Below are 25,971 nucleotides of genomic sequence, written 5' to 3'. Positions count from 1 at the left end.
TCTACGAGCCTCTGATCGGCCCCTATAGTCCCCCAAAATCCCCACTTGGGTCCCCATAGCCCCCCAAGGGCCTCCAAAGCTCCCAGACCCCCCCCCCCGCACCCACCCGTAGCCCCCCGCATTCCGCCCTTTCCAGCCCCCTGTCCCCTCTCGGCCGCCGTCGGGGCGGCGCGCGCCGCGCCGTATCACGAAGCCGCGCAAGGGGCGGGGCTTTCCTCATCCGGGACCCTGCGGCAGGAAAAGGGGCGTGGCCAGCCGGGGCGCGCCCGCCCAATCCTCGCGTCGGGTGAGGCGGGCAGGGAGGGGGGCGGGCGGTGGCGGGAGGAGACAACCAATGAGACCGCGGCGCCGGGCGGCGCCGACCAATGGAAGAGCGCGGGGGGCGTGGCCTCGCGCGCGCAGGGAGGGGGCGGCGGGTGGCAGCGGCCGCGGCCGCCATCTTGTCGCGGAGGAGCCGAGCGGAGCGGGCGGGACCCGGCGGCGGGGCCTGGACAGCGACATTGGTGCGGGGCCGGCGGCGAGCCCGGGCGTGCTCGGGGGCTGCTCCGGTCTGCAGGGGCGCGGGGAGGCGGCCCCGGGGCCGGCCAGTGCGGCCCCGCCTTGCGGGATCCGGCGCCGGGCCTGAGGGGGCCGGGGGGGAGCCGTGAGGGGGAACCGCCCCCCCCACAGCGGGACCCTCAGGATGGGGAGCGCGGGGGGAACCGCGACCCCCGCTCGGGGAGCCCCGGGGATGGGGAACCCCCCTGGGTGGGACCCCCGGGGATGGGGAACCCGCCCCGGTTAATGGGGAACCCCGCAAGGGAGGCCCCGAGGGCGGGACCGGCCCGGGATGGGACCCCCGGGACCCCCCCGGGACCCGCCCGGGGCTGGGAGCGCTCTCGGGGGCGGGGGCGGTGCCGTGCCTGGCTCTGGGGGTGCTGGTGCGCTCTGATGTCCCTCAGTGCCGCCTCGCTGTCCCCAAGTGTCCCTCCCCACCCTTCCGTGTGTCCGTCCGTCCCTGCGTGTCGCTCTGTCCGTCCGCGGTGTCACCGGGGCGGCGACAGCCAATGGGACAGCGCGGGGGAGCTGTCGCACCTGGTGGCCCCGCCCGTGACCCCATTCACCTGGTGTGTCACCGTCTGTGTCACCTGGCGTCACCCTCCTTGTCCCCGCCGTCACCTGGTGTCACCCTGCATCACCCTCTCCATCCCTGCTGGCCCTCGTTGCCATCTCCGGTGTCACCTGGTGTCACCTCCAGCATCATCCCCTGTCCCCGGTGTCACCTCTCGTCACTTTATGTGTCGCTGTGTCCTGTTCGGTGCCACCCTGTGTGTCACCCCCTGCTGTTGGTGACCTCAGGTGGCCGCAGTTGTCACCTCTTGTCTGTCCCAGTGTCCCTGCTGTCCCCAGCCCTGTCCCCGTGTGACCCTGCTTGGCTTCTGTCCCTGTCCCTAAATGTCCGGCTGACCCCTGGCTGTCCCCAAGTGTCCAGTTTGCTGCTGTCCCTGTCCCTGGATGTCCCCAGATGTGTCCTGACCCCATCCTTGTCCCCAGATGTCCCCAGATGTCCAGCTCCCCTCTGCCCATGGATGTCCTGACCCTCTCTTTGTCCCCGTGTGTCCCCTGACCTGTCCTTGTCTCCAGGTGTCCCCAGCTGTCCCTTGACGTGTCCCTGTCCCCGTGTGTCCCCTGACTGTCTCTGTTCCTAGATGTCCCTAGATGTCTTCTGACCTGTCTCCCAACTGTCCCTATCCTCAGGTGTCCCCAGCTGTCCCCTCCCTGTCTCCAGCTGTCCCTGATGTCCCTTTCCCTGTCCCCAGCTGTCCCTGACTGTCCCCTGACTGTCCCTGTCCCCGGATGTCCCCAGCTGTACCCCTGTCCCCAGCTGTCCCTGACTGTCACTGTCCCCACATGTCCCAGCTGTCCCTCACTGTCCCCTCGCTGTCCCCAGATGTCCCTCACTGTCCCAGCTGTCCCTGATGTCCCTGTCCCCAGCTGTCCCCTCACTGTCCCTTGCTGTCCCCAGATGTCCCTCACTGTCCCTGATGTCCCAGCTGTCCCCTCACTGTCCCTGATGTCCCAGCTGTACCCAGCTGTCCCTCACTGTCCCTCGCTGTCCCCAGCTGTCCCCAGCTGTCCCTCACTGTCCCTCGCTGTCCCCAGCTGTCCCCAGCTGTCCCCTCACTGTCCCTCGCTGTCCCCAGATGTCCAGCTCCCCGCTGTCGAAGAAGCGCCGCGTCTCTGGGTCAGAGCCACCGACGGGCTCCAGCCGTGCCCCTGCCCCCGCCGTGTCCCCGAGCGTCACCCCCGCCAACGTGAGTGCCACCAACCCCTGAGTGACACCTCCTGAGTGCCACCGACCCCCGAGTGCCACCGACCCCCCCTGAGTGCCATCGACCCCTGAGTGCCGCCGACCCCTGAGTGACACCAACCCCTGAGTGCCACCAACCCCCGAGTGCCACCAACCCCCGAGTGCCACCAACCCCTGAGTGCCACCGACCCCTGAGTGCCACCAACCCCCGAGTGCCACCAACCCCTGAGTGCCACCGACCCCTGAGTGCCACCAACCCCTCACCACCACCTCCTGAGTGCCACCGACCCCCCCTGAGTGACACTGCCGTGCCCTGAGTGCCACCAACCCCCCCAGTGATGCTGCCACCTCCCGAGTGCCACCAACTCCTCTGAGTGTCACCAACCCCTCGTGAATGCCACTGTCCCTTCCTGAGAGCCACCAACCCTTCCTGAGTGCCACCAACCCCCCCTGAGTGGTACTGTCCCCTCCCAAGGGCCACCAACCCCTCCCGAGTGCCACCAACCCCTCATTGCCACCTCCTGAGTGCCACCATCCTGTTGGGGACCCTGGACCACCCACGGTGGCTTTGTCACCCTCTGGGGAGCCCCTGGTGTCATTGTCACCTCTGTGGTGCTCAGAGCTGCTGCTGGGGGTGCGGTGTCACCTGGTGTCACCTGTGGGTCTTGGGGCTGTCCCTCCATGTCCCCTTACTCTGCTCAGGGTCATTTACTGTCCCTCTTTGTGACATTTGTCCCCCAGGTCCCCAATGTCCCCTCAACAATGGGCAGTGTCACCCACAAAGTGTCACCAGCCCGACTGTTGTCACCGTGGTGTGACACCACCCTGCTGTCACCTCCTGCCACCCCTTGGGGGTCCTGCTCCCTGTCCCAGGGTGTCACAGCACCCATTGTCACCCTCAGTGTCCCTGTGGTGGCACCGCTGTCCCCATGGTGGCACCGCTGTCCCCTGGTGACACCGCTGTCCCCTGGTGGCACCGCTGTCCCCGTGGTGGCACCGCTGTCCCCTCTGTCCCCAGGGAATGGCGAAGAACGGGGCCGAGGCCGAGATCGATGAGGGGCTCTACTCCCGCCAGCTGTGAGTGAGGGGGACACGGGGGGACATTTTGGGGTCCCCGGGGGGGTTTTGGGGTCCCCAAGGAGGATTTGGGGTCCCCACGGACTTGGGGGGCTCCCTGTGGAGTGGTGGGGTCCCCATAGTTTGGGGTTTTCTCATGGATTTGAGGTTCCTTATGGATTTGGGGTTTGCCCCGTGAGTTTTGGGGTTCCCATGGATTTAGGGTTTTGCCATGGATTTGAGGTTCCTTATGGGTTTGGGGTTTCCCCGTGGATTTGGGGTTTTTCCGTAGTTTGGGATTTTTTAATACTTTTTATTTAAATATTTAATAACTACAGAAGATGAAGCAGAACACCATTGAATTGAGGAGGGTTCCTCCAACCTTGACAAATTTCCCCTGTGAGCTCTGATTTCCCGCTGAGATTTTTGGGTTCCCATTGAATTCTTTAGGATGCCATGGTGATTTTGGGGTTCCCGTTGAGTTCTGTGGGATCCCACTGAGATTTTGGGGTTCCCGTTGAGTTCTGAGTTCCCATGGATGTTTTTGGGTTCCCATTGAGATTTCTGGGTTCCCGTTGAGTTTTTTGGGTTCCCGTTGAGTTCTGTGGGATCCCACCGAGATTTTTGGGTTCCCATTGAGATTTCTGGATTCTCATTGAGTTCTTTGGGTTCCCATTGAAATTTTTGGGATCCCACTGATATTTTTGGGTTCCCATTGTGTTCTTTGGGATCCCATTGAGATTTTGGGGTTCCCATTGATTTCTTTGGGATCCCACTGAGTTCTTAGGGATCCCATTGGAGATTTTTGGGTTCCTGTTGAGTTCTTTGGGATCTCATTGAATTCTTTGGGTTCCCACTGATATTTTTGGGTTCCTGTTGCGTTCTTTGGGTTCCCACTGAGATTTTTGGGTTCCCATTGAGTTCTGAGCTCCCACGGAGTGTTTTAGGGTTCCCCCTGACATTTTTGGGGTTTTTCCCCCCCAGGTACGTGCTGGGCCACGAGGCCATGAAGCGCATGCAGACCTCCAACGTGCTGGTGTCGGGGCTGCGGGGCCTGGGCGTGGAGGTGGCCAAGAACCTGGTGCTGGGGGGGGTCAAATCTGTCACCCTGCACGACCCCCCACCCCGCAGCCTGGGCCGACCTGGCCTCCCAGGTGGGTCCCTGTGAGGTTTTTGGGGTTTTTTGGGTTTTTTTTTAGCTTAAATTGTTGTTAATTGCTGTGTTTGGGTGGTGGAGTTTGTTCCGGGTGTGAGGGGATTTTGGAGGGAGGTTCGTTGGGGGGGGATTTGGGGGTTTTTGGGGGGCAGGTTGGGGTTTTGGGGTGGTTTGGAAGGGTTTGTGGGGGGAAGGTAGGGTTTTGGGGCGGTTTGGTGTCATTTGGGGTGTTTGTTGGAGTTTTGGGGTGGTTTGGAGAGTTTGAGGGGATTTTGGGGGTGCTTATTGGATTTTGGGGTGGGTTGGGGGGATTTTGGGGTGGTTTGGAGTGGTTTGTTGGGTTTGTTGGGGTTTTGGAGTCGTTTGGGGGGATTTTAGGGTTCTTGTTGGGGTTTGGAGGTGGTTTGGAGTGATTTGGGGTGTTTGTTGGGGTTTGGGGTGGTTTTGGTGGCGTTTTGGGGGTGTTTGTAGGGGTTTTGGGGGTGTTTTTAAGGGGGTTTGGGGTGGTTTTGGTGTGTTTTAGGGGTGTTTTGGAGGTGGTTTTGGGGTTATTTTGGGAATGTTTTGGGGTTGTTTTGGGGTTTCAGACCCTCGTGTCCTCCAGTTTTCCCTGCTGGAGGAGGATGTGGGATGTTTGGGGAATGTTTTTGGGGTTGTTTGGGATGTTTATGGGGATGGTTTTGGGGATGTTTTTGGGGATGTTTTGGGGTTCCTGGCCCCTTGTTCCCCCCAGTTCTACTTGTGGGAGGAGAATGTGGGATGTTTGGGGGACGGTTTTGGGGTTGTTTTGGGGATGTTTTTGGGGTTGCTATGGGGATGTTTCTCGGATTGTTTTGGGGATGTTCTTGGGGCTGTTTTGGGGTTATTTTGGGGGTGTTTTTGGGATTGTTTTGGGGTTCCTGACCCCCGTTCCCCCCAGTTCTACCTGCGGGAGGAGGACGTGGGGCGCAGCCGGGCCGAGGCGACGCTGCCGCGCTTGGCCGAGCTCAACTCGTACGTGGCCGTGAGCAGCACCCGGGAGCCGCTGTCCAAGGAGCTGCTGGGCACATTCCAGGTAACCTGGCACAGCTGTGCCCACCTGGGCTCAGGGGTAATGCCCTCAGACAGGTGTGCCCATCTGGGTACAGGCGTAACCCCCTCAGACAGGTGTGCCCACCTGGACACAGGCGTAACCCCCTCAGACAGGTGTGCCCACCTGGGTACGGGTGTAACCCCCTCAGACAGGTGTGCCCACCTGGGCACAGGCGTAACTCCCTCAGACAGGTGTGCCCACCTGGGCACAGGCGTAACCCCCTCAGACAGGTGTGCCCACCTGGGTACAGGTGTAACCCCCTCAGACAGGTGTGCCCACCTGGGTACAGGTGTAACCCCCTCAGACAGGTGTGCCCACCTGGGCACAGGCGTAACCCCCTCAGACAGGTGTGCCCACCTGGGTACAGGTGTAACCCCCTCAGACAGGTGTGCCCACCTGGGTACAGGTGTAACCCCCTCAGACAGGTGTGCCCACCTGGGTACAGGTGTAACCCCCTCAGACAGGTGTGCCCACCTGGGTACAGGTGTAACCCCCTCAGACAGGTGTGCCCACCTGGGTACAGGTGTAACCCCCTCAGACAGGTGTGCCCACCTGGGTACAGGTGTAACCCCCTCAGACAGGTGTGCCCACCCAGGGCCAGGCAGCCCAATTAATCCAGGTGGGTGGCCCAGGTGAGCCAGGTTAATAGTCAGGTGAATGCCCAGGTGGGCGCCCGGGTGACCAAGGCAAGTGCCCAGGTGAGAGCTCAGCTGGGTGCCCAGATAAGTGCCCAGGTGAATACCCAGGTGTGTGCCCAGCTGAATACCCAGGTGGGTGCCCAGGTGAGGACCCAGGTGTGTGCCCAGCTGAATACCCAGGTGGGTGCCCAGGTGAGGGTCCAGGTGAATACCCAGGTGTGTGCCCAGCTGTGTGCCCAGATGAGCGCCCAGGTGAATGCCCAGCTGTGTGCCCAGCTGTGTGCCCAGGTGAGTGCCCAGTGCCTGTCCCACAGGTGGTGGTGCTGACCAACTCCCCGCTGGAGGAGCAGCTCTGGGTGGGCGATTTCTGCCACAGCCACGGCATCAAACTGGTGGTGGCCGACACGCGCGGGCTCTTCGGGTGAGGGGCACCCCCACATGGGGCATTTTGGGGTCCCTTTTGGCCTGGGTCCCTTTTGGGGTGGGTCCCTTTTGGGGTGGGGTCCCTTTTGGGGTGGGTCCCTTTTGGGGTAGGTCCTTTTAGGGTGGGTCCATTATGGGGTGGGTCCCTTTTGGGGTGGGTCCCTTTTGGGGTGGGTCCTTTTAGGGTGGGTCCCTTTTGGGCTGGGGTCCCTTTTTGGGCTGGGTCCCTTTTGGGGTGGGTCCATTATGGGGTGGATCCTTTTGGGGTGGGTCTTTTCTGGGGAGTCCCTTTTGGGGTAGGTCCTGTTTAGGGTGGGTCCTTTTGGGGGGAATTTTGGGGTGGGTCCTTTTTGGGGTGGGTCCCTTTTGGGGTGGGTCTTTTCTGGGGGGTCCTTTTTGGGGTGGATCTCTTTTAGGGTGGGATTTTTGGCGTTCATCTCTTTTGGGGTGGGTCTTTTTTGGGAAGGGTCCTTTTGGAGTGAGTCCCTTTTGGGATGTGTGCTTTTGGGGCAGGTCTCTTTTGGGGTGGGGTTTTTGGTGTGCGTCTCTTTTGGGGCGGATCCCTTTTGGGATGGGTCTTTTCTGGGGGGGGTCCCTTTTGGGGTCCCTTTTAGGGTGGGTCCTTTTTGGGGCGGGTCTCTTTTTGGGGTAGGTTTCTTTTGGGGTGGATCCCTTTTTGGGGTGAGTCCTTTTTGGGGTGGGTCCCTTTTTGGGGTAGGTTTCTTTTGGGGTGGATCCCTTTTGGGGTGGGTCCTTTTAGGGTGGGGGAATTTTGGGGTGGGGACCTTTTAGGGTGGGTCCCTTTTGGGAAGGGTCTTTTAGGATGGGTCTCTTGGGGTGGGGTTTTTGGGGTGCATCTCATTTGGGGTGGGTTCTCTTGGGGCAGGTCTCTTTTGGGGTGGGGTTTTTAGAAGTTTCCTTTTTAGAGAGGGGATTTTATGGTGGATCACTTTTGGGGTGGGGTTTTTAGGAGATTCTTTTCTGGGGTGGGATTTTATGGTGGGAATTTTCCAGTAGATCCCTTTTGGGATGGGATTTTTAGGGGAGCCCTTTTTTGTGGTGGAAGATTTTAGGACATTCCTTTCTGGGGTGGGATTTTTGAGGTGGGATTTTTAGGGTGGGGGATTTTAGGATGGATCCCTTTTAGGGGGGATTTTTAGGAGATTTTTTTAGGATGGGATTTGGGGCTGGATCCCTTTTGGGGTTCAGCACTGACCCCCCTCCCCTCACAGGCAGCTGTTCTGTGACTTTGGGGACGACATGGTGGTGACAGACCCCAACGGGGAGCAGCCCCTCAGTGCCATGGTGTCCATGGTCACCAAGGTATGGGAGGGGACACCTCGGGGTGTCCCCAGGAGGGTTTTGGGTCCCCTCAGCACCCTCTGTGTTCCCTCCAGGGTGACTGGGTCCCCTCAGCACCCTTTGTGTCCCCTCTGTGTCCCCACCATGTCCCCTCATGTCTCCCAGGGGTGTTCCTGGGTGTCCCAGTGTCCCTTCTGGGTGAGGTCCCCTCTGGGTTTCCGGGTGTCCCTGTGTCCCCCTTGTGTCCCCCTCATTGTGCCTTGTGTCCCCAGGGCTGTCCTGGGGAGGTTCCTGGGTGTCCCCCCTGTGTCCCCAGGGCTGTCCCAGGGAGGTCCCTTGGTGTCCCCCCCGTGTCCCCAGGGCTGTCCCAGGGAGGTTCTTTGGTGTCCCCCCATGTCCCCTCACGCTGTCCCGTGTCCCCAGGGCTGTCCTGGGGAGGTTCCTGGATGTCCCTGTGTCCCCTCACTCTGTCCCCGTGTCCCCAGGGCTGTCCCAGGGAGGTTCCTGGGGAGGTTCCTGGGTGTCCCCCCATGTCCCCTGACCATGTCCCGTGTCCCCAGCGCTGTCCTGGTGAGGTTCCTGGGGAGGTTCCTGGGTGTCCCCCCTGTGTCCCCTCACCCTGTCCCGTGTCCCCAGGGCTGTCCTGGGGAGGTGACCTGCCTGGACGAGGCGCGTCACGGCTTCGAGACGGGCGACTTTGTCACCTTCACGGAGGTGGAGGGGATGGAGGAGCTGAACCGCTGCGGGCCCGTGGAGATCCGAGTGCTGGGTGAGCCCTGCCTTGGGGGGCCCCACACCTGGGGGTCCTTTTTGGGGTCTCTGAGGCACCTGGGGGTCCTTTTTGGGGTCTCTGAGGCACCTGGGGATCCTTTTTGGGGTCTCTGAGGTACATTGAGGTCCTTTTTGGGGTCTCTGAGGTACCTAGGGGTGTCCTTAGGGAATCTCTGAGGCACTTGGGGCCCTTCTTAGGGTCTCTGAGGCACCTGGGGGTCCTTTTTGGGGTCTCTGAGGCACCTGGAGCTGCTCTGGGGGGTCTCTGAGGCACCTGGGACTGTCCTTAAAGGGTCTCTGAGGTACATTGAGGTTCTTGATGGGGTCTCTGAGGGACCTGGGATCCTTTTTGGGGTCTCTGAGGTACATTGAGGTCCTTTTTGAGATGCCTGAGGCACCTAAGGGTCCTTTTTGGGGTCTCTCAGGCAGCTGAGGCCCCTTTTTGGGGTTTCTGGGGGGCCTTCCGGTATTTCTGAGGCACCTGGGACTGTTCTTAGGGGGTCTCTGAGGTACACTGAGGTCCTTGAGGGGGTCTCTGAGGGACCTGGGGCTCCTCTGGGGGGCCCTCTGAGCCACCTGGGGGCCTTTCTTAGGGTGTCTGAGGTACCTGGGGGTTCTTTTTGGGATGCCTAAGGCACCTGGGGATCCTTTGTGGGGTCTCTGAGGCACCTGGGGATCCTTTGTGGGGTCTCTGAGGCACCTGGGGCTGCTCTAGGGAGGTCTCTGAGGCACCTGGGGCCTCTTCTGGGGTGTCTGAGGCACCTAGGGTTTCTTTTTGGGGTGCCCCAGACACCTGGATCTCTTTTTGGGGTGTCCCCAGGGCCGTACACGTTCAGCATCGGGGACACCAGCGGCTACGGGGACTACGTGCGGGGTGGCATCGTCACCCAGGTCAAGATGCCCAAGCACATCCACTTCGTGAGTGGCACTGGGAGCACTGGGGGGCACTGGGAGGGCACTGGGAGGAACTGGGAGGGCACTGGGAGGGACTGGGGGGCACTGGGAGGGACTGGGGGGCACTGGGAGGGCACTGGGAGGGACTGGGAGGGCACTGGGAGGGACTGGGGGGCACTGGGAGGAACTGGGAGGGCACTGGGAGGGACTGGGGGGCACTGGGAGGGCACTGGGAGGGACTGGGGGGCACTGGGAGGGCACTGGGAGGGACTTGGGGGCTGGTGGGTTATACTGAGCTATACTGGGTTGTACTGGATTGTATTGGATTATACTGGTGTATACTGGGTTATACTGGGCTATACTGGATTATAGTGGTGGTATTGGGTTATACTGGATTATACTGGGCTGTGCTGGTTTATGTTGGGTTTATGCAGCTATACTGGGTTATACTGGGATATATTGAGTTATACTGGATTGTACTGGGTAGTATTGGTTTATACTGGGCTGTATGGGTTTATACTGGGCTGTGCTGGTTTATACTGGGTCATAGTCAGTTATACTGGATTATACTGGGCTATAAGAGTTTATACTGGGCTGTACTGGTTTATACTGGGTTATATTGGGTACTATTGAGTTATACTGGATTGTACTGGGTAGTATTGGTTTATACTGGACTGTATGGGTTTATACTGGGCTGTGCTGGTTTATACTGGGTTATAGTCAGTTATACTGGATTATACTGGGCTATAGGGGTTTATACTGGGCTGTACTGGTTTATACTGGTTTATACTGGGATATATTGAGTTATACTGGATTGTACTGGGTAGTATTGATTTATACTGGGCTGTACTGGTTTGTATTAGGTTATAGAGATTTATACTGAGCTATACTGGTTTGTATTGGGTTGTGTTGGGTTATAGGGGTTTATACTGGGCTATACTGGTTTATATTGGGTTATGCTGGGCTATTCTGCTTTATACTGGGCTCTACTGGGTTATACTGGTAAATACTGGGCTATACTGGGTTGTGCTGAGCTATAGGGGTCTATACTGGGTTATACTGGTTTATACTGGTTTACACTGGTGCGTTCTCCCCAGAAACGGTTGCGGGACGCGCTGGCCGAGCCCGAGATGATGGTGACGGATTTCGGCAAGGCCGAGAGGCCCTCGATGCTGCACTGGGCGTGGCAGGGCCTGCACCGCTTCCTGCAGCAGCACGGCCGCGCCCCGCGGCCCCGCCACCAGGTGGGGACACTGGGGACATGGAGGCCACCATGACCTGCCCCAACACAATGTCCCTGGGGCACTGTCACTGGTGACACTGGGGACATTGAGGGTGTTGGGGACATGGAGGCCACCATGACCTGCCCCAACACAATGTCCCTGGGGCACTGTCACTGGTGGCACTGGGGACATTGAGGGTGTTGGGGACATGGAGGCCACCATGACCTGTCCCAACACAATGTCCCTGGGGCCCTGTCACTGGTGGCACTGGGGACATTGAGGGTGTTTGGGACATGGACGTCACCATGACCTGCCCCAACACAGTGTCCCTGGGGCCCTGTCACCAGCTGGTGACACTGGTGATGTTGAGGGTGTTGAGGATATGGATGCCACCAGGATCTGTCCTGTCATGGCCACCCACAGGTGGTGACACTGGGGCATTAAGGGTGTTGGGGACATAGAGGTCACCTGGGCCCCACCAGAATTTGGGAACATCAGAGGGCTTGGGGGTGTTTGGGGCTTGGAGGGACATTGGGGACATGAAGCCACTGGGTCCTGCACCCACAGGGACCCCCACCATGGTCCCCCTATCTCTTGGGGACATTGGTGACATCATTTGGGGGTGTCACAGACTGTGGAGTGACCTTTGGGCACACTGAGGCCATGGAGGCCACCAAGCCCTGCTCATGGGCCATCCCCAGCACTGTCCCCAGCACCGTGTCCCCGTCCTTGTCGCCGGCAGGGTGACGCGGCCGAGGTGGTGGCCCTGACCAAGGAGGTGGCGGCGGGGGCCGAGCTGGACGAGGAGCTGGTGCGGGAGTTGGCGTTCCAGGCCACCGGGGACCTGGCCCCAGTCAACGCCTTCATCGGCGGCCTGGCTGCGCAGGAGGTCATGAAGGTACCGTGTCCCCGTGTCCCCAAGGCCACCTGGGGCTGCTGCCCCTGTGTGTCACAGCTGGAGCTGCTCAGCTGGCCCTGCCGGGGGTGCCAGACTCGGTGCCTGTGTCCCCTGCTGTCCCCTGTGTCCCCTGGGGTCACTGTGGTGTCCCTGAGGTGTTTGCTGGGGCTCTCCTGAGGTCACTGCCTTGTCCTGTCCCTGAAGTGTCCTTCAGGGTCCTGGCCCTGTCCCTGATGTGTCACTGTGAGGTTGCCACCTTGTCCTTGTCCTGTCCCTCACGTGTCACCTGGGTCCCTGTCCCTGACATGTTTCCGGGTTCCTGTCCCTGACACGTCCACCATGGTCCCAGCCCTGTTGCTGACGTGTCCCCTGGGATGTCCCCAACGTCCTGTCCCTGTCGTGTCCCCAGGATGTCCCTGATCCATCCCTTGGGATGTCCCTCACGTGTCCCCCAGGATTTCGCTGTCCCCAGGCTGTTCATATCCCTGATATGTCCTTGGGCTGTCCCTGTCCCTGACTGTCCCTGGGCTGTCCCCAGGCTGTCCCTGTCCCTGACTGTCCCCGGGCTGTCCCTGGGCTGTCCCTGTCCCTGACTGTCCCTGACTGTCCCTGGGCTGTCCCCGGGCTGTCCCTGTCCCTAACTGTCCCTGACTGTCCCTGGCTGTCCCCAGGCCGTGTCGGGGAAGTTCACGCCCATCACGCAGTGGCTTTACTTCGACGCGCTCGAGTGTCTGCCCGAGGAGAACCGCGACACGCTGCTCACCGAGGAGCAGTGCCGGCCGGTGAGGGGACACGGGGACACCTGGGGACACCTGGGGGGGCTGGGGGCTGAGGGAACCCCCTGGGGGCTGAGGAGAACCGCGACACGCTGCTCGCCGAGGAGCGGTGCCGGCCGGTGAGGGGACACGGGGACACCTGGGGGGACACGGGGACATCTGGAGGGGCTGGGAGACATCTGAGGAGCAGTACCAGCTGTTGAGGGACCTGGGGACATTTGGGGACACCGGGGGCTGGGGGACACCTGAGGAGAACCACAACACGCTGCTCATTGAGGAGCAGTGCCAGCCAGTGAGGAGACATGGGGACACCTGGGGGACACCTGGGGAGGTTGCAAGACACCTGAGGAGCGGTGCCAGCCAGTGAAGGGACACCTCAGGGACATTCATGGGGGCTAAGGGACATGTGACGAGAACTGCAACACACTGCTCACTGAGCGGCAGTGCCACCCAGTGAGGGGACACGGGGACATCTGGGGGACACCAGGGGGGCTGCAGGTGTCACCCCTGGGTAGTGTCACCTTGGAGAGACATCAGTTGGAGGACATCGGTTAGAGGATCCCCATTGGTCACCCCATTGGGGACAGCCGGTGGTGGCCACCCAGCACCCATGGGTGGTCATTCCATGAGGGCACAGCCATGGCTGCTGTCACTCTTGAGTCCCTGTGGTGGCTCTGCAGCCCCAGGGGTGTCCCCTGGCAGGTGACACAGCCAGGTGACGCCGGTGTCACGTTGTCCCCAGCGCAACAGCCGCTACGACGGGCAGATCGCCGTGTTCGGGGCCGACCTGCAGGCCAAGCTGGGCGCCCAGAAGTACTTTGTGGTCAGTGTCCCCAATGTCCCCAGTGTCCCCACCCATGTTCTCAATCGTCCACACGTCTCTTGTGTTGTCACGTCTTCCTCAAATGTCACCAAATTTCCTTTTGTGAATTTACTAAGTGTCACCTTTCCCACACACGCCTTTCCCACACACACGCCACCCTAGGTGTCCCCACGTGTCCCTTAGGTGTCCCCTGGTGTCCTCACACATTTCCTGATTGTTCCTTCAAGTCATCTGTATGTCCTCAATGTCCCTTGTGTCCTCGTCTCTTGAGTGTCCCAAAGTGTCCCTTCACCCTTATCCCTTTCTCACCATCTGTCCCCAACCCCAGTGGCCACCTTGTGCTGTGTTCCCACATGTCCCCAACCCCACTGGCCACCTCCTGTTGTGTCCCCAGCCCTGTGGGCCACCTCCTGCTGTGTCCCCATGTGTCCCCAACCCCGCAGGCCACCTCCTGCTGTGTCCCCACATGTCCCCAGTCCTGTGGGCAGCCTCATGCTCTGTCCCTATGTGTCCCCAACCCCCTGGGCCACCTCCTGCTCTGTCCCCACATGTCCCCAACCCCACAGGCCATCTCCTGCTCTGTCCCCACATGTCCCCAGTCCCATGAGCCACCCCGTGCTCTGTCCCCACGTGTCCCCACGTGTCCCCATGTGTCCCCGGCAGGTGGGGGCGGGGGCCATCGGCTGCGAGCTGCTCAAGAACTTCGCCATGGTGGGCCTGGGCTGCGGCCCCGAGGGCAGCGTCACCGTCACCGACATGGACACCATCGAGAAGTCCAACCTCAACCGCCAGTTCCTCTTCCGGCCGTGGGACGTCACGGTGAGGGCTGGGAGTGACCCAAGGGTTGGCCAACGTTGGGTTGGCTACACCAAGTGGGGAGGGAGGAGTTGAGGAGACGATGAGGGGCAGAGTTTGGGGGGTCTGGAGGGGCAGAGCCAGGGGGAGTTGGGTGGCCACCCTTAAGATGCTGCCATTGAGTTGGCCAAGGTCAACAGTTGAGTTTCTTGGTCAACATCAGTGGTTGAGTTTTGTGCTCAACATCAACAGTTGAGTTTTTTGGCCAATGTCACCTTTAGAGTTTCTTGGTCAACATCAACAGTTGAGTTTCTTGGCCAATGTTACCAGTTGAGTTTTGTGCTCATAAGTTTCTTGGCCAATATTAATGATCAAGTTTTGTGCTCAACATTAATGGTTGAGTTTCTTGGCCAACGCCACTGATTGAGTTTCTTTGGTCAACGTCAACAATTGGTTTTTCGATTAATATCAATTACACTTTTGTAGTCAACGTCAACAGTTGAGTTTCTTGGCCATTGTCAACAATTCAGTTTTGTACTCAATGCCAGTAGTTGAGTTGTTGGCCACCACCAACAGTTGAGTTTCTTGGCCAACATCAACGGTTGAATTTTGTGCTCAGCATCAACAGTTGAGTTTCTTGACCAATGTCACCGATTGAGTTTCTTGGCCAGCATCACCAATTGAACTTCTGAGATGCGTCAGTGCCTTAGGAAAGGGGCGTGGCCCACCAGGGCGTGTCCCGAGGGGCGTGGCTCACCTCCCCGCTGTCCCCACCCACAGAAGCTGAAGTCGGAGCGGGCGGCGGCGGCGGCACGGGAGATGAACCCGGCGCTGCGCGTCAGCAGCCGCACCGACCGCGTGGGCCCCGACACCGAGCGCGTCTACGACGACGACTTCTTCGAGGGGCTGGACGGCGTGGCCAACGCGCTGGACAACGTGGACGCGCGTGAGCGCGGGGGGCTGGGGGCCACGGGGACCCCTGGGGGGCTGGAGGGACCTTTGGGGATTCCTCTTGGGGGCTGTTGGGACCCTTGGGGGGCTATGGGGACCCTTGAGTGTCCATGGGGATTCTTGGGGGGGGCTATGGGGACCCTTGAGTGTCCATGGGGATTCTTGGGGGGGCTATGGGGACCCTTTGGGGGTCCCCCTTGGGGTGCTCTGGGGACTCTTGGGGGTCTATAGGGATTCTTGGGGGGCTATGGGGACCCTTGAGGGTCCATGGGGATTCTTGGGGGGGTTATGGGGACACTTGAGGGTTATGGAGACCCTTGGGGGGCTGCCCCATAGCCCCTGCTTGTGCCCCGAGTCCCTCATAGCCCTGGGAGTGCCCAATATTAGAAAATGCCCCATATTTGGGGGTGCCCCATATCTGGGTCCCCTATAACTTCTGGGGTGCCCCATAACCCCCAGAGATCTTAGACAGCGTGTACTGTGGGGTGTCCCATATCTGGGGGTACCCCATAGGCCGTGAGGGTGCCCTGTACCCCATGGGATGCCCCACAGCCCCTGGCCGTGCCCCATAACTGCCCCACACCCCCTGGGCTGCCCCATAACTGCCCCACACCCCCGGGCAGGGCTGTACATGGACCGGCGCTGCGTTTATTACCGGAAGCCGCTGCTGGAGTCGGGCACGTTGGGCACCAAGGGCAACGTGCAGGTGGTGATCCCGTTCCTGAGCGAGTCCTACAGCTCCAGCCAGGACCCCCCCGAGAAGGCCATTCCCATCTGCACCCTCAAGAACTTCCCCAACGCCATCGAGCACACGCTGCAGGTGCGTCCAGGTGTGCCCACGGCTGTGGGGGGCACCTGGGGGGGCCCAGCTGGTTTTTTTTTGGGGGGGTTTCCAGGTGGTTGTGTGGTGTTTGAGGGGTGCTGGAGAGCACAGGGGTCTTGTTTTGGGGCATCCCAGACTCTGGGTTTGCTGCTTTGGGGGGTTCTAGATCTGGGGTTGTGGTTTGGGGGGGTCTTGGACACTGGAGTTGTTGTTTTGGGGGGGCTTGGACGCTGGGTTCTGTGGTTTTTGGGGGTCCTGGCTTCTGATTTGGGGGTTCTGAACACTGGGGTTGTGGTTTATGGGGTGTCCTAGACACTGAGGTCCCAGTTTGGGGGATCCCAGACTCCTTATTCCCTGGTTTTGGGGGTCCTGGACACTGAAGTGCACATTTTGGGGCGGTCTGGACACCAGGGTTGTTCTTTGGGGGGTCCTGGACACTGGGGTTCTGTTTTGGGGCATCCCAGACTCTGGGTTTGCTGCTTTGGGGGGTTCTAGATCTGAGGTTGTGGTTTGGGGGGTCTTGGACACTGGAGTTGTTGTTTTGGGGGGTCTTGGACACTGGGTTCTGTGGTTTTGGGGGTCCTGGGTTCTGGTTTGGGGGTTCTGAACAATAGGGCTGTGGTTTAGGGGGTGTCCTGGATAGTGGGGTCCCATTTGAGGGGATCCCACACTCAGTGTTCCCTGATTTTGGGGGTCCTGGACACTGAAGTGCATGTTTTGGGGGGTCCTGGACACAAGGGTTCTGGTTTTGGGGCATCCCAGACACACAGTTCCCTGGTTTGGGGGGTTCGGGACCCTGGGTTCTGGTTCTGGGGCTGTGGACACTACACTCCTTATTTTTGGGGGGGTCTGGACACTTGACTCCCCATTTTGGGGGGTTTTAGACACTGGGTTCTGGTTTGGAGATTTCCTGGACATGCAGTTTTCGTTTTGGGGTGTGCTGGGCACTGCAGTGCCCGTTTTGGGGTGCCCCCGGTGCCAGGCCCCCCCCAGTGACCCCCCTATTTGTCACAGTGGGCGCGTGACGAGTTCGAGGGGCTCTTCAAGCAGCCGGCCGAGAACGTGAACCAGTACCTGATGTGAGTGTGGGGGGCGGGCACCCCAAATCCCAATGGAGCCCCCAAATCCCACAGGAATCCCCCCAAGGACCCCAAATTCCTGGAGTGGACCCTGTGCCTCATGGAGATCCCCCTTAACTCTCTACTCCTTTTCCCTGGAGACCCCAAATTCACCCCTTTGGGATTTCCATAATGCCCTGCACCCCTTTTCCCCGGGGACCCCAAATTCCTGGAGGGGACCCTTCACCCCCATAACCCCCTGAACCCCCATAACCCCCTGTACCCCGTTTTCCCCAGGGACCCCAAGTTCCTGGAGCACACCCATTACCCCTGTACCCCCATAACCCCTGTGTCCATTCTCACCCCATTTCTCCCCCCAGGCACCCCAAGTTCCTGGAGTGTACCCCTTAACCCATTGTCACCCCCTGCACCCCGTTTTTCCCCGGGGACCCCAAGTTCCTGGAGTGGACCCTGCATCTTTTGACCCCCATAACCCCCTGTACCCCCTTTTCCCCCCAGGGACCCCAAGTTCCTGGAGCAGATCCTGTGACACCCCTAATCCCCTGTGACCCATTGCCACCCCCTTTTCCCCCCAGGGACCCCAAGTTCCTGGAGCGGACCCTGCACCTGGCGGGAACCCCTGTGACCCCCACCCCCAACCCCTGCACCCCCTTTCCCCCCAGCCACCCCTGTGACCCCCCTGCACCCCCTTTTTCCACCCAGGGACCCCAAGTTCCTGGAGCGCACGCTGCACCTGGCGGGCACCTCTGTGACCCATTGTCATTGTCACCCCCTGCACCCCCTTTTCCCCCCCAGGGACCCCAAGGTGCCTGTGCCTGGCGGGCACCGCTGGGACCCATTGTCACCCACTGTCACCCCATTTTTCCCCGCAGGGACCCCAAGCTCCTGGAGCACACCCTGTGACCCATTGTCACCCCCTGTACCCCCTTTTCCTCCCAGGGACCCCTGTGACCCCCTGTACCCCCCTCTTTCCCCCCAGGGACCCCAAGTTCCTGGAGCGCACGCTCTGCCTGGCGGGCACCCCTGTGACTCATTGTCACCCCCTGCACCCCATTTTTCCCCCCAGGGACCCCAAGTTCCTGGAGCAGATCCTGTGACACCCCTAACCCCCTGTGACCCATTGCCACCCCCTTTTCCCCCCAGGGACCCCAAGTTCCTGGAGCGGACCCTGTGCCTTGCAGGCACCCCTGTGACCCATTGTCACCCCCTGCACCCCTATTTCTCCCCCCAGGGACCCCAAGTTCCTGGAGCACACGCTGCACCTTGCAGGCACCCCTGTGACCCATTGTCACCCCCTGCACCCCCTTTTCCCCCCAGGGACCCCAAGTTCCTGGAGCGGACCCTGCGCCTGGCGGGCACCTCTGTGACCCATTGTCACCCCCTGTACCCCCCTCTTTCCCCCTAGGGACCCCAAGTTCCTGGAGCGCACGCTCTGCCTGGCGGGCACCCCTGTGACCCATTGTCACCCCCTGCACCCCATTTTTCCCCCCAGGGACCCCAAGTTCCTGGAGCGGACCCTGCGCCTTGCAGGCACCCCTGTGACCCATTGTCACCCCCTGCACCCCATTTTCCCCCCCAAGGACCCCAAGCTCCTGGAGCACACCCTGTGACCCATTGTCACCCCCTGCACCCCCTTTTCCCTCCAGGGACCCCAAGTTCCTGGAGCGGACCCTGCGCCTGGCGGGCACCTCTGTGACCCATTGTCACCCCCTGTACCCCCCTCTTTCCCCCCAGGGACCCCAAGTTCCTGGAGCGGACCCTGCGCCTGGCGGGCACGCAGCCGCTGGAGGTGCTGGAGGCCGTGCAGCGCAGCCTGGTCAGCGACCGGCCCCACGCCTGGCCCGACTGCGTGGCCTGGGCCTGCCGGCACTGGCACCGCCAGTACAGCAACAACATCCGCCAGCTGCTGCACAACTTCCCCCCGGGACAGGTGGGCACCTCATAATTAATTAATTACCTCATTAGCCCGGATTAGTGACGCTATTAATTCCATTAGTTACCTTATTTACCCCCATTGCTTCATTTACCCATACCTTATTTACCCCAATATCTGCCAGCTCCTGCACAACCTCCCCCTCAGGACAGGTGGGCACCTGTTAATTGTCTCATTAGCCTGGTTAATTACCTAGTTAACCTGGATTAATGATGCTATTAATCCCATTAGTTACCCTATTTACCTCCATTACTTCCTTTACCCCAACCGCATTTACCCCAACATCCGCCAGCTGCTGCACAACTTCCCCCTGGGAAAGGTGGGAGAGCTTCATTAACTTGTTAATATAATTAATTACATCATTCACCCCGATTAATTTCCCTATTAACCCCATTAGTTACCCTATTTACCCCCATTGCTTCATTTACCCCAACCGCGTTTACCCTGACATCTGCCCACTGCTGCACAACTTCCCCCCGGGACAGGTGGGAGAGCTTCATTAACTCCTTCTTTAATTAATTACCTCACTAGCCCAACTTAATTACCGTATTAGCTCTACTAGTTACCTTATTTACCCCCATTGCTTCATTTACTCCTACTTTATTTACCCCAATATTTGCCAGCTCCTGCACAACTCCCCCCCCCGCCGGGACAGGTGGGCACCTGTTAATTATCTCATTAGCCTGGTTAATTACCTCGTTAACCTGAATTAATGATGCTATTAATCCCATTAGTTATCCTATTTACCCCCACTGCTTCATTTACCCCAACCACATTTACCCCAACATCTGCCAGCTGCTGCACAACTTCCCCCCAGGACAGGTGTGACTTAATTAACTTGTTAATTTAAGTAATTACATTTTTAGCCCAGATTAATTACCCCATTAATCCCATCAGTTATCTCATTTACCCCAATCAATTACTCATTTACCCCAACAGCCACCAGCTGCTGCACAAATTCCCCCCAGGACAGGTGGGAGTCCCTTAATTAACTCATTAACCCAGTTAATTACATTGTTAGCCCCAATTAATAACCGCAGTAACCTCGTTAGTTACCTCATTTACTCCAATATCTGCCAGCTGCTGCACAACTTCTCCCCAGAACAGGTGGCAGAGCCTTCGTTGCCTTGTTAATTTAATTAATTGGATTAATTACCACATTAACCCCATTAATTACTTCATTTACCCCCATTCCTTCATTTACCCCAACACCTGCCAATTAATTACCCTGTTAACCCTATTGATTACTTCATTTACCCCAATATCTGCCAGGAGAATAGGGGAGCACCCCTTGATTACCTTATTAACGTAATTAATACATTGTTACCTAAACAATTGGCTCATTAACTTCAATTAATAGCTCATTAATCTCAATTAATGATCTCATTAACTCTGATTTCTCTCTCCCTTGCAGAAAACGAACTCGGGCACCCTGTTCTGGTCGGGGCCCAAGCGCTGCCCCCACCCGCTCGTGTTCGACCCCGACAACGTGAGTGGGGTCACCTGGGGGGGGGAGGGGACATCACCTGGGTCACCTGTGGGGGTGGGGTTGTCACCTGTGTCACCCTTTGGGCCCATGGTCCCAAAACTCATTTTTGGGAATTGTTGGTCATTGTCGGGTTCCAGTTTTTGGGTGCCATCTGTGCCCCTCTGGGTGCCCCCCCTGCCCTGTGGGTGACACCTCTTCCCTTCTGAGTGCCACCTGTCTCCCACGGGTGACACCATTGTCCCTCTGAGTGCCCCCCATGCCCCCTGGGTTCCAACCCTCATCTCTCTGGGTGCCCTCCGTGCCCTTCTAGGTGCCCCCCGTGTCCCTTTGGGTGCCATGTGTGCCCTGTGTCTTACAGCCCCTGTACCATGGGTGCCCCCTGTGCCCCCGTAGGTGCTACCCATGCCCCTGTGGGTGCCACCTCTGCCCCTCTGAGCGTCACCTCTGCCCCATGGCACCACCTCTGCCCTTCTGAATGCTACCTGCTCCCCGTGGGTGCCACCTCTGCCCTTCCGAGTGCCACCTGTGCCCTGTGGGAGCCACCTGTGCCCCTCTGGGTGCCCCCCGCGGGTGCCATCTCTGCCCCTCTGGGTGCCACCACTGCCCCTCTGAGCGTCACCTCTGCCCCATGGCACCACCTCTGCCCTTCTGAATGCCACCCGCTCCCTGTGGGTGCCACCTGCCCCTCGTGGGTGCCACCCCTGCCCTGTGGGTGCCACCCCTCACCTCTCTGGGTGCCATCTCTGCCTTTCTGAGAGCCACCTGCCTCCTCTAGGTGCCACCCCTGCCCCACGGCCTCTGTGGGTAGCCCTGTGGGTGCCACTCCTGCCCCATGGGTGCCCCCCGTGCCCCTCTGGGTGCCCCCCGTGCCACTTTGGGTGCCACCTGTGCCCTGTGTCCCGCAGCCCCTGCACCTGGACTACGTGGTGGCGGCGGCGAACCTGTTTGCGCAGAGCTACGGCATCGCGGGCTCGCGGGACCGGGCGGCCGTGGCCGAGCTGGTGCGGCACGTGCGGGTGCCCCCGTTCGCGCCCAAGGCCGGCGTGCGCATCCACGTGTCCGACCAGGAGCTGCAGAGCGCCAGCGCCGCGCTGGGTACGGCACGGGGGGCACTGGGGACACTGGGAGAGGGGCTGGGGGCACTGGGGGTAACTGGGACAGGAGCTGCAGAGTGCCAGTGCTGCCCTGGGTATGGCATGGGGGGCACTGGGGGTACTGGGAGAGGGGCTGGGGGCACTGGGACAGGAGCTGCAGAGCGCCAGCGCCGCGCTGGGTATGGGATGGGGGGGTACTGGGAGAACTGGGAGAGGGGCTGGGGGCACTGGGACACTGGGCTGGGGGTAACTGGACCAGGAGCTGCAGAGTGCCAGTGCTGCCCTGGGTACAGGATGGGGGCACTGGGGACACTGGGAGAGGGGCTGGGGCACTGGGGGGCACTGGGACAGGAGCTGCAGAGTGCCAGCACCACCCTGGGTATGGCACCAGGGGAACTGGGGGCATTGGGACAGGAGCTGCAGAGCGCCAGCGCAGCACTGGGTATGGCACTGGGGGGCACTGGAAGAGGGGCTGGGGCACTAGGGGGCACTGGGACAGGAGCTGCAGAGTGCCAGTGCCGCACTGGGTATGGCACTGGGGGGACTAGGAGAACTGGGGGGGTACTGGGAGAGGGGCTGGAGGCACTGGGAAGGGGACTGGGGGGCACTGGGTGAGGGGCTGGGAGCACTGGAGAGCTGCCAATGCCACACTGGGCACAGGCTGGGGTCCTGGCAGTGCCACTGTGGGTGAGGGGCTGGGGGGGGCTGGGGGGGTCCCACAGGTACCATGGGGTGTTAGGGGAGTCCCACAGATGCTGTGGGGGTGCCAAGGGAGTCCCACAGGTGCCATGGGGGTGCCAGGGGGTCCCACGGGTGCCAGGAGGTGCCAGGGGTCCCACGTGTCCCCCTCTCTCCCCACAGATGACGGGCGCCTGGAGGAGCTGAGGGCGTCGCTGCCCAGCCCCGCAGAGCTCCCGGGGTTCCGGATGTTCCCCATCGACTTTGAGAAGGTGGGTGCTGCCCCCATGGGTGCCCCCCAGCCACCCCTGGGTGCCCCCTGCCCACCCTCACCCACCCCTGGCTGTCCCCAGGACGACGACACCAATTTCCACATGGATTTCATCGTGGCCGCCTCCAACCTGCGGGCAGAGAACTACGACATCCCCCCGGCCGACCGCCACAAGGTGGGCACTGGGAGCACTGGGGGATACTGGGAGCAATGGGAAGGGGCTGGGGGGGTACTGGGAGCACTGGGAGAGCACTTGGGAGGGACTGGGAGAGCACTGGGAGTACTGGGGAGGCACTGGGGGATACTGGGAGCACTGGGAAGGGGGTGGAGGATACTGGGGGACACTATGGGGGCATTGGGGGAGCACTGGGGAGGGGCTGGAGAATACTGGGGGAGCACTGGGGGCACTGGGGAAGAGCTGGGGGATACTGGGGGACACTGGGGGATACTGGGAGCACTGGGGAGGGGCTGGAGGATATTGAGGGAGCACTGGAGAGGGACTGTGGGATACTGGGAGCACTGGGGGAGCACTGGGGAGAGGCTGGAGGATACTGGGGGGACACTGGGCAGGGCAGCAGTGTCACTCCAGATGAGAAGCTGGGAGCACTGGGGATACTGGAAGGCACTGGGAGTGCTGAGGGGCTGCTAATGTCGCCCTGGTTGAGGGGTTGGGAGCATTGGGGGCACTGGGAGGCACTGGGGGGCTGCTAATACCACACTGGGGGAAGGTCTGGGGGGATCTATGGGGTTGTTGTGAGGTGTCAAGGGTGCTATGGGGCTGTTACGGGTGCTATGGGGTTATTATGGGTGCTGGGTGTGCTTTGGAATATTCCAGTGATTATTCTGTAATGTGTGGGGCACACACAGACCCCATATGGACCCCACAGTGGGGCTGTGGGGATTCTGTGAATCCCTCAGCCTGATTTTTGGGGCCATCCCCCAGACCCTAAATCCCTTTTTGTTTTTTTGTGTCTCTCCCCCAGAGCAAGCTGATCGCAGGGAAGATCATCCCGGCCATCGCCACCACCACGGCGGCCGTGGTGGGCCTGGCGTGCCTGGAGCTCTTCAAGCTGGTGCAGGGGCACCGCCGGCTGAGCTCCTACAAAAACGCCTTCCTCAACCTGGCACTGCCCTTCGTGGGCTTCTCCGAGCCCCTCGCCTGCCCCCGCAACAAGGTGGGCACTGCCAGGGCCGGGGGGCGAGGGCACGGGGGGGTTGGGGTGGCTGGGAGGTGCAGGGAGAGGGGCTTTGGGGTCGCAGTGGGGCAGGAATCACATCCAGAGGGGGTTTGGAGTTGCAGTGGGGCAGGGGTCACTCCCAAAGGGCATTTGGGGTTGCAGTGGGGCTGGGAGTCCCTTCAGGACAAGATTTGGGGTCGCAGCGGGGCAGGGGACACTCCCAGAGGGGATTTGGGGTCACAGTGGGGCAGGGGACACTCCCAGTGGGGATTTGGGGTCCCCCCCCGGCTCTGACCATCCCCACCGTGTCCCCAGTACTACGAGGTGGAGTGGACGCTGTGGGACCGGTTCGAGGTGCAGGGGCTGCAGCCCGATGGGCAGGAGATGACCCTGCGCCAGTTCCTCGCCTACTTCAAGGTACTGGGAGCAACTGGGAGGGACTGGGAGAGGGGCAGGGGACAACTGAGGGACCCCGACCAAGAGGGGAATGCTGGGAAATGGGGAAAGGTCAATCCTCTGTGGTGGCCCACGTCCCCAAGGCTGCAGGGTTCCCGTGGTGGCCGATGTCCCCAAACCCTGCTGACCCCTGTGATGGCCGATGTCCCCGATCGCCGTTGACCCCTGTCCCCATGTCCCCAAGGTTGCAGGGTTCCTATGGTGACCGATGTCCCTGAACCCTGCTGACCCCTGTCTGTGGTGGCCAATGTCCCCAAGGCCATGGGGTTCCTGTCGGTGTCCCATGGTGGCCGATGTCCCCAAGCTCCACTGACCCCCAAGGTGGCCGATGTCCCCAAGCCTCGCTGACCCCTGTGGTGGCCAATGTCCCCCGAACCCCACTGAGCCCTGTGGTGGCCAATGTCCCCAAGGCCATGTGGGTCCCATGGGTGCCCCATGGTGGCCAATGTCCCCAAGGTCACAGGGTTCCCATGGTGGCCACTGTCCCCAAGCCCTGCTGAGCCCTGTCCCCATGTCCCCACAGAAGGAGCACCGGCTGGAGATCACCATGCTGTCCCAGGGCGTGTCCATGCTCTACTCCTTCTTCATGCCGGCCGCCAAGCTGCGCGAGCGCCACGACCAACCGTAGGGACACCGGGGACACTGGGAGATACCAGGGACACGGGGGACATGGGGACATTTGGGTACTGGGGACACAGGTGGGGTCCAGGGCAGGGTTGGAGGAAGGACACAGCCTGTGGCAGGGACGTGTCTTGAGGACAAGAACGCAGCCCTGTGGTTGGGGGACGTGTCCCAGGGGTGGGGACAGGGCGTGGCTGTGTCCCCTCCCTGTGTGTGCCCGGGCACTCCCTTCCTGTCCCCAAAGGATGACCCGTGTCACATGTCCCTGCCGTGTCCCCCGGTCCCCATAGGCTGACAAGAGACCATGTCCTTGCTACGTCCCGTGTCCCCTCAGGATGACAGAGGCCATGTCCCCCATGTCCCCTGTCCCTGCAAGATGGCAGAGACCAAACCCCATCTCCCACCCTGCCCCCCCAGGATGACCATGCCCCATGTCCCTGCAATGTCCCCTGTCCCCACAGGATGACAGAGGCCATGCCCCCTGTCCCCGCAATGTTCCCAATGTCCCCTATCCCCCCAGGATGGCCGTGCCCCATGTCCTTGCCGTGCCCCCTGCCTCTGCCACGTCCCCCATGTCCCCTGTCCCCACAGGATGACCATGCCCCATGTCTCTGCCATCTCCCCTGTCCCTGAAGGATGACAGAGACCAAACCCCATGTCTCCCCTGTCCCCGAAGGATGACTGTGCCCCCTGTCCCTGCCATGTCCCCACAGCATGACAGAGGCTGCACCCCCTGTCCCTGCCATGTCCCCCATGTCCCCTGTCCCCGCAGGATGACAGAGATCGTGACGCGGGTGTCCAAGAAGAAGCTGGGCCGCCACGTCAAGGCGCTGGTGTTCGAGCTGTGCTGCAACGACGACAGCGACGCCGACATCGAGGTGCCCTACGTGCGCTACACCATCCGCTAGGGGGCGCTCGGCCCCGCCCCTCCGCCCGGCCACGCCCCCGCACAGGCCACGCCCCATCACGCCCCGCCCCTCTCCCATAGTCGTTGTTGTGTCGGCCCCGCCCCCTGGGTGGGGGTGGGGTCTGGGGGCGGGGTGAGGGCCCCGCCCAATAAACATAGACCTTGGCAAAAAGGGGGCGTGTCTGAGTCACGTGGTGCTGGCACGGCTGGCGACTGCGGTGACAATTGACCCTAGGTGGCACTGCCGTGGCTGGCATGTGATAACAGTGCCACCGGCATGGCCAGCACGCGACAGCAGTGACAATTGACCCTATGGTGGCACTCCTGTGGCTGGCATGTGACAGCGGTGACAATTGAACAGTGCCACTGGCATG

At 60.7% G+C, this 25,971-nt stretch overlaps 1 protein-coding gene across 1 annotated transcript; it reads left to right on the top strand.

Moving 5' to 3' along the window:
* The first annotated feature begins 424 nt into the window (after positions 1 to 424).
* Positions 425 to 25,758, top strand: LOC131570119 (ubiquitin-like modifier-activating enzyme 1). Its single transcript, XM_058822469.1, is given in 27 exon segments — positions 425 to 503; positions 2,184 to 2,294; positions 3,309 to 3,367; positions 4,331 to 4,463; positions 4,465 to 4,500; positions 5,422 to 5,556; positions 6,527 to 6,633; positions 7,868 to 7,958; positions 8,574 to 8,706; positions 9,529 to 9,626; positions 10,700 to 10,846; positions 11,568 to 11,723; positions 12,395 to 12,505; positions 13,242 to 13,322; positions 13,986 to 14,141; positions 14,898 to 15,063; positions 15,692 to 15,888; positions 16,906 to 16,970; positions 18,705 to 18,900; positions 20,318 to 20,392; positions 21,298 to 21,487; positions 22,348 to 22,436; positions 22,518 to 22,610; positions 23,419 to 23,610; positions 23,929 to 24,030; positions 24,593 to 24,693; positions 25,463 to 25,758. Coding segments are annotated over 26 exon segments (3,156 nt in total). The 5' UTR covers positions 425 to 503; the 3' UTR covers positions 25,599 to 25,758.
* Positions 25,759 to 25,971: the final 213 nt, after the last annotated feature.

Source organism: Ammospiza caudacuta, chromosome 32 (genome assembly GCF_027887145.1).
Source record: "Ammospiza caudacuta isolate bAmmCau1 chromosome 32, bAmmCau1.pri, whole genome shotgun sequence".
Taxonomy (NCBI): domain Eukaryota; kingdom Metazoa; phylum Chordata; class Aves; order Passeriformes; family Passerellidae; genus Ammospiza; species Ammospiza caudacuta.
The sequence above is the reverse complement of the archived record's forward strand: the minus strand, read 5'-3'. Positions and strand labels throughout refer to the sequence as shown.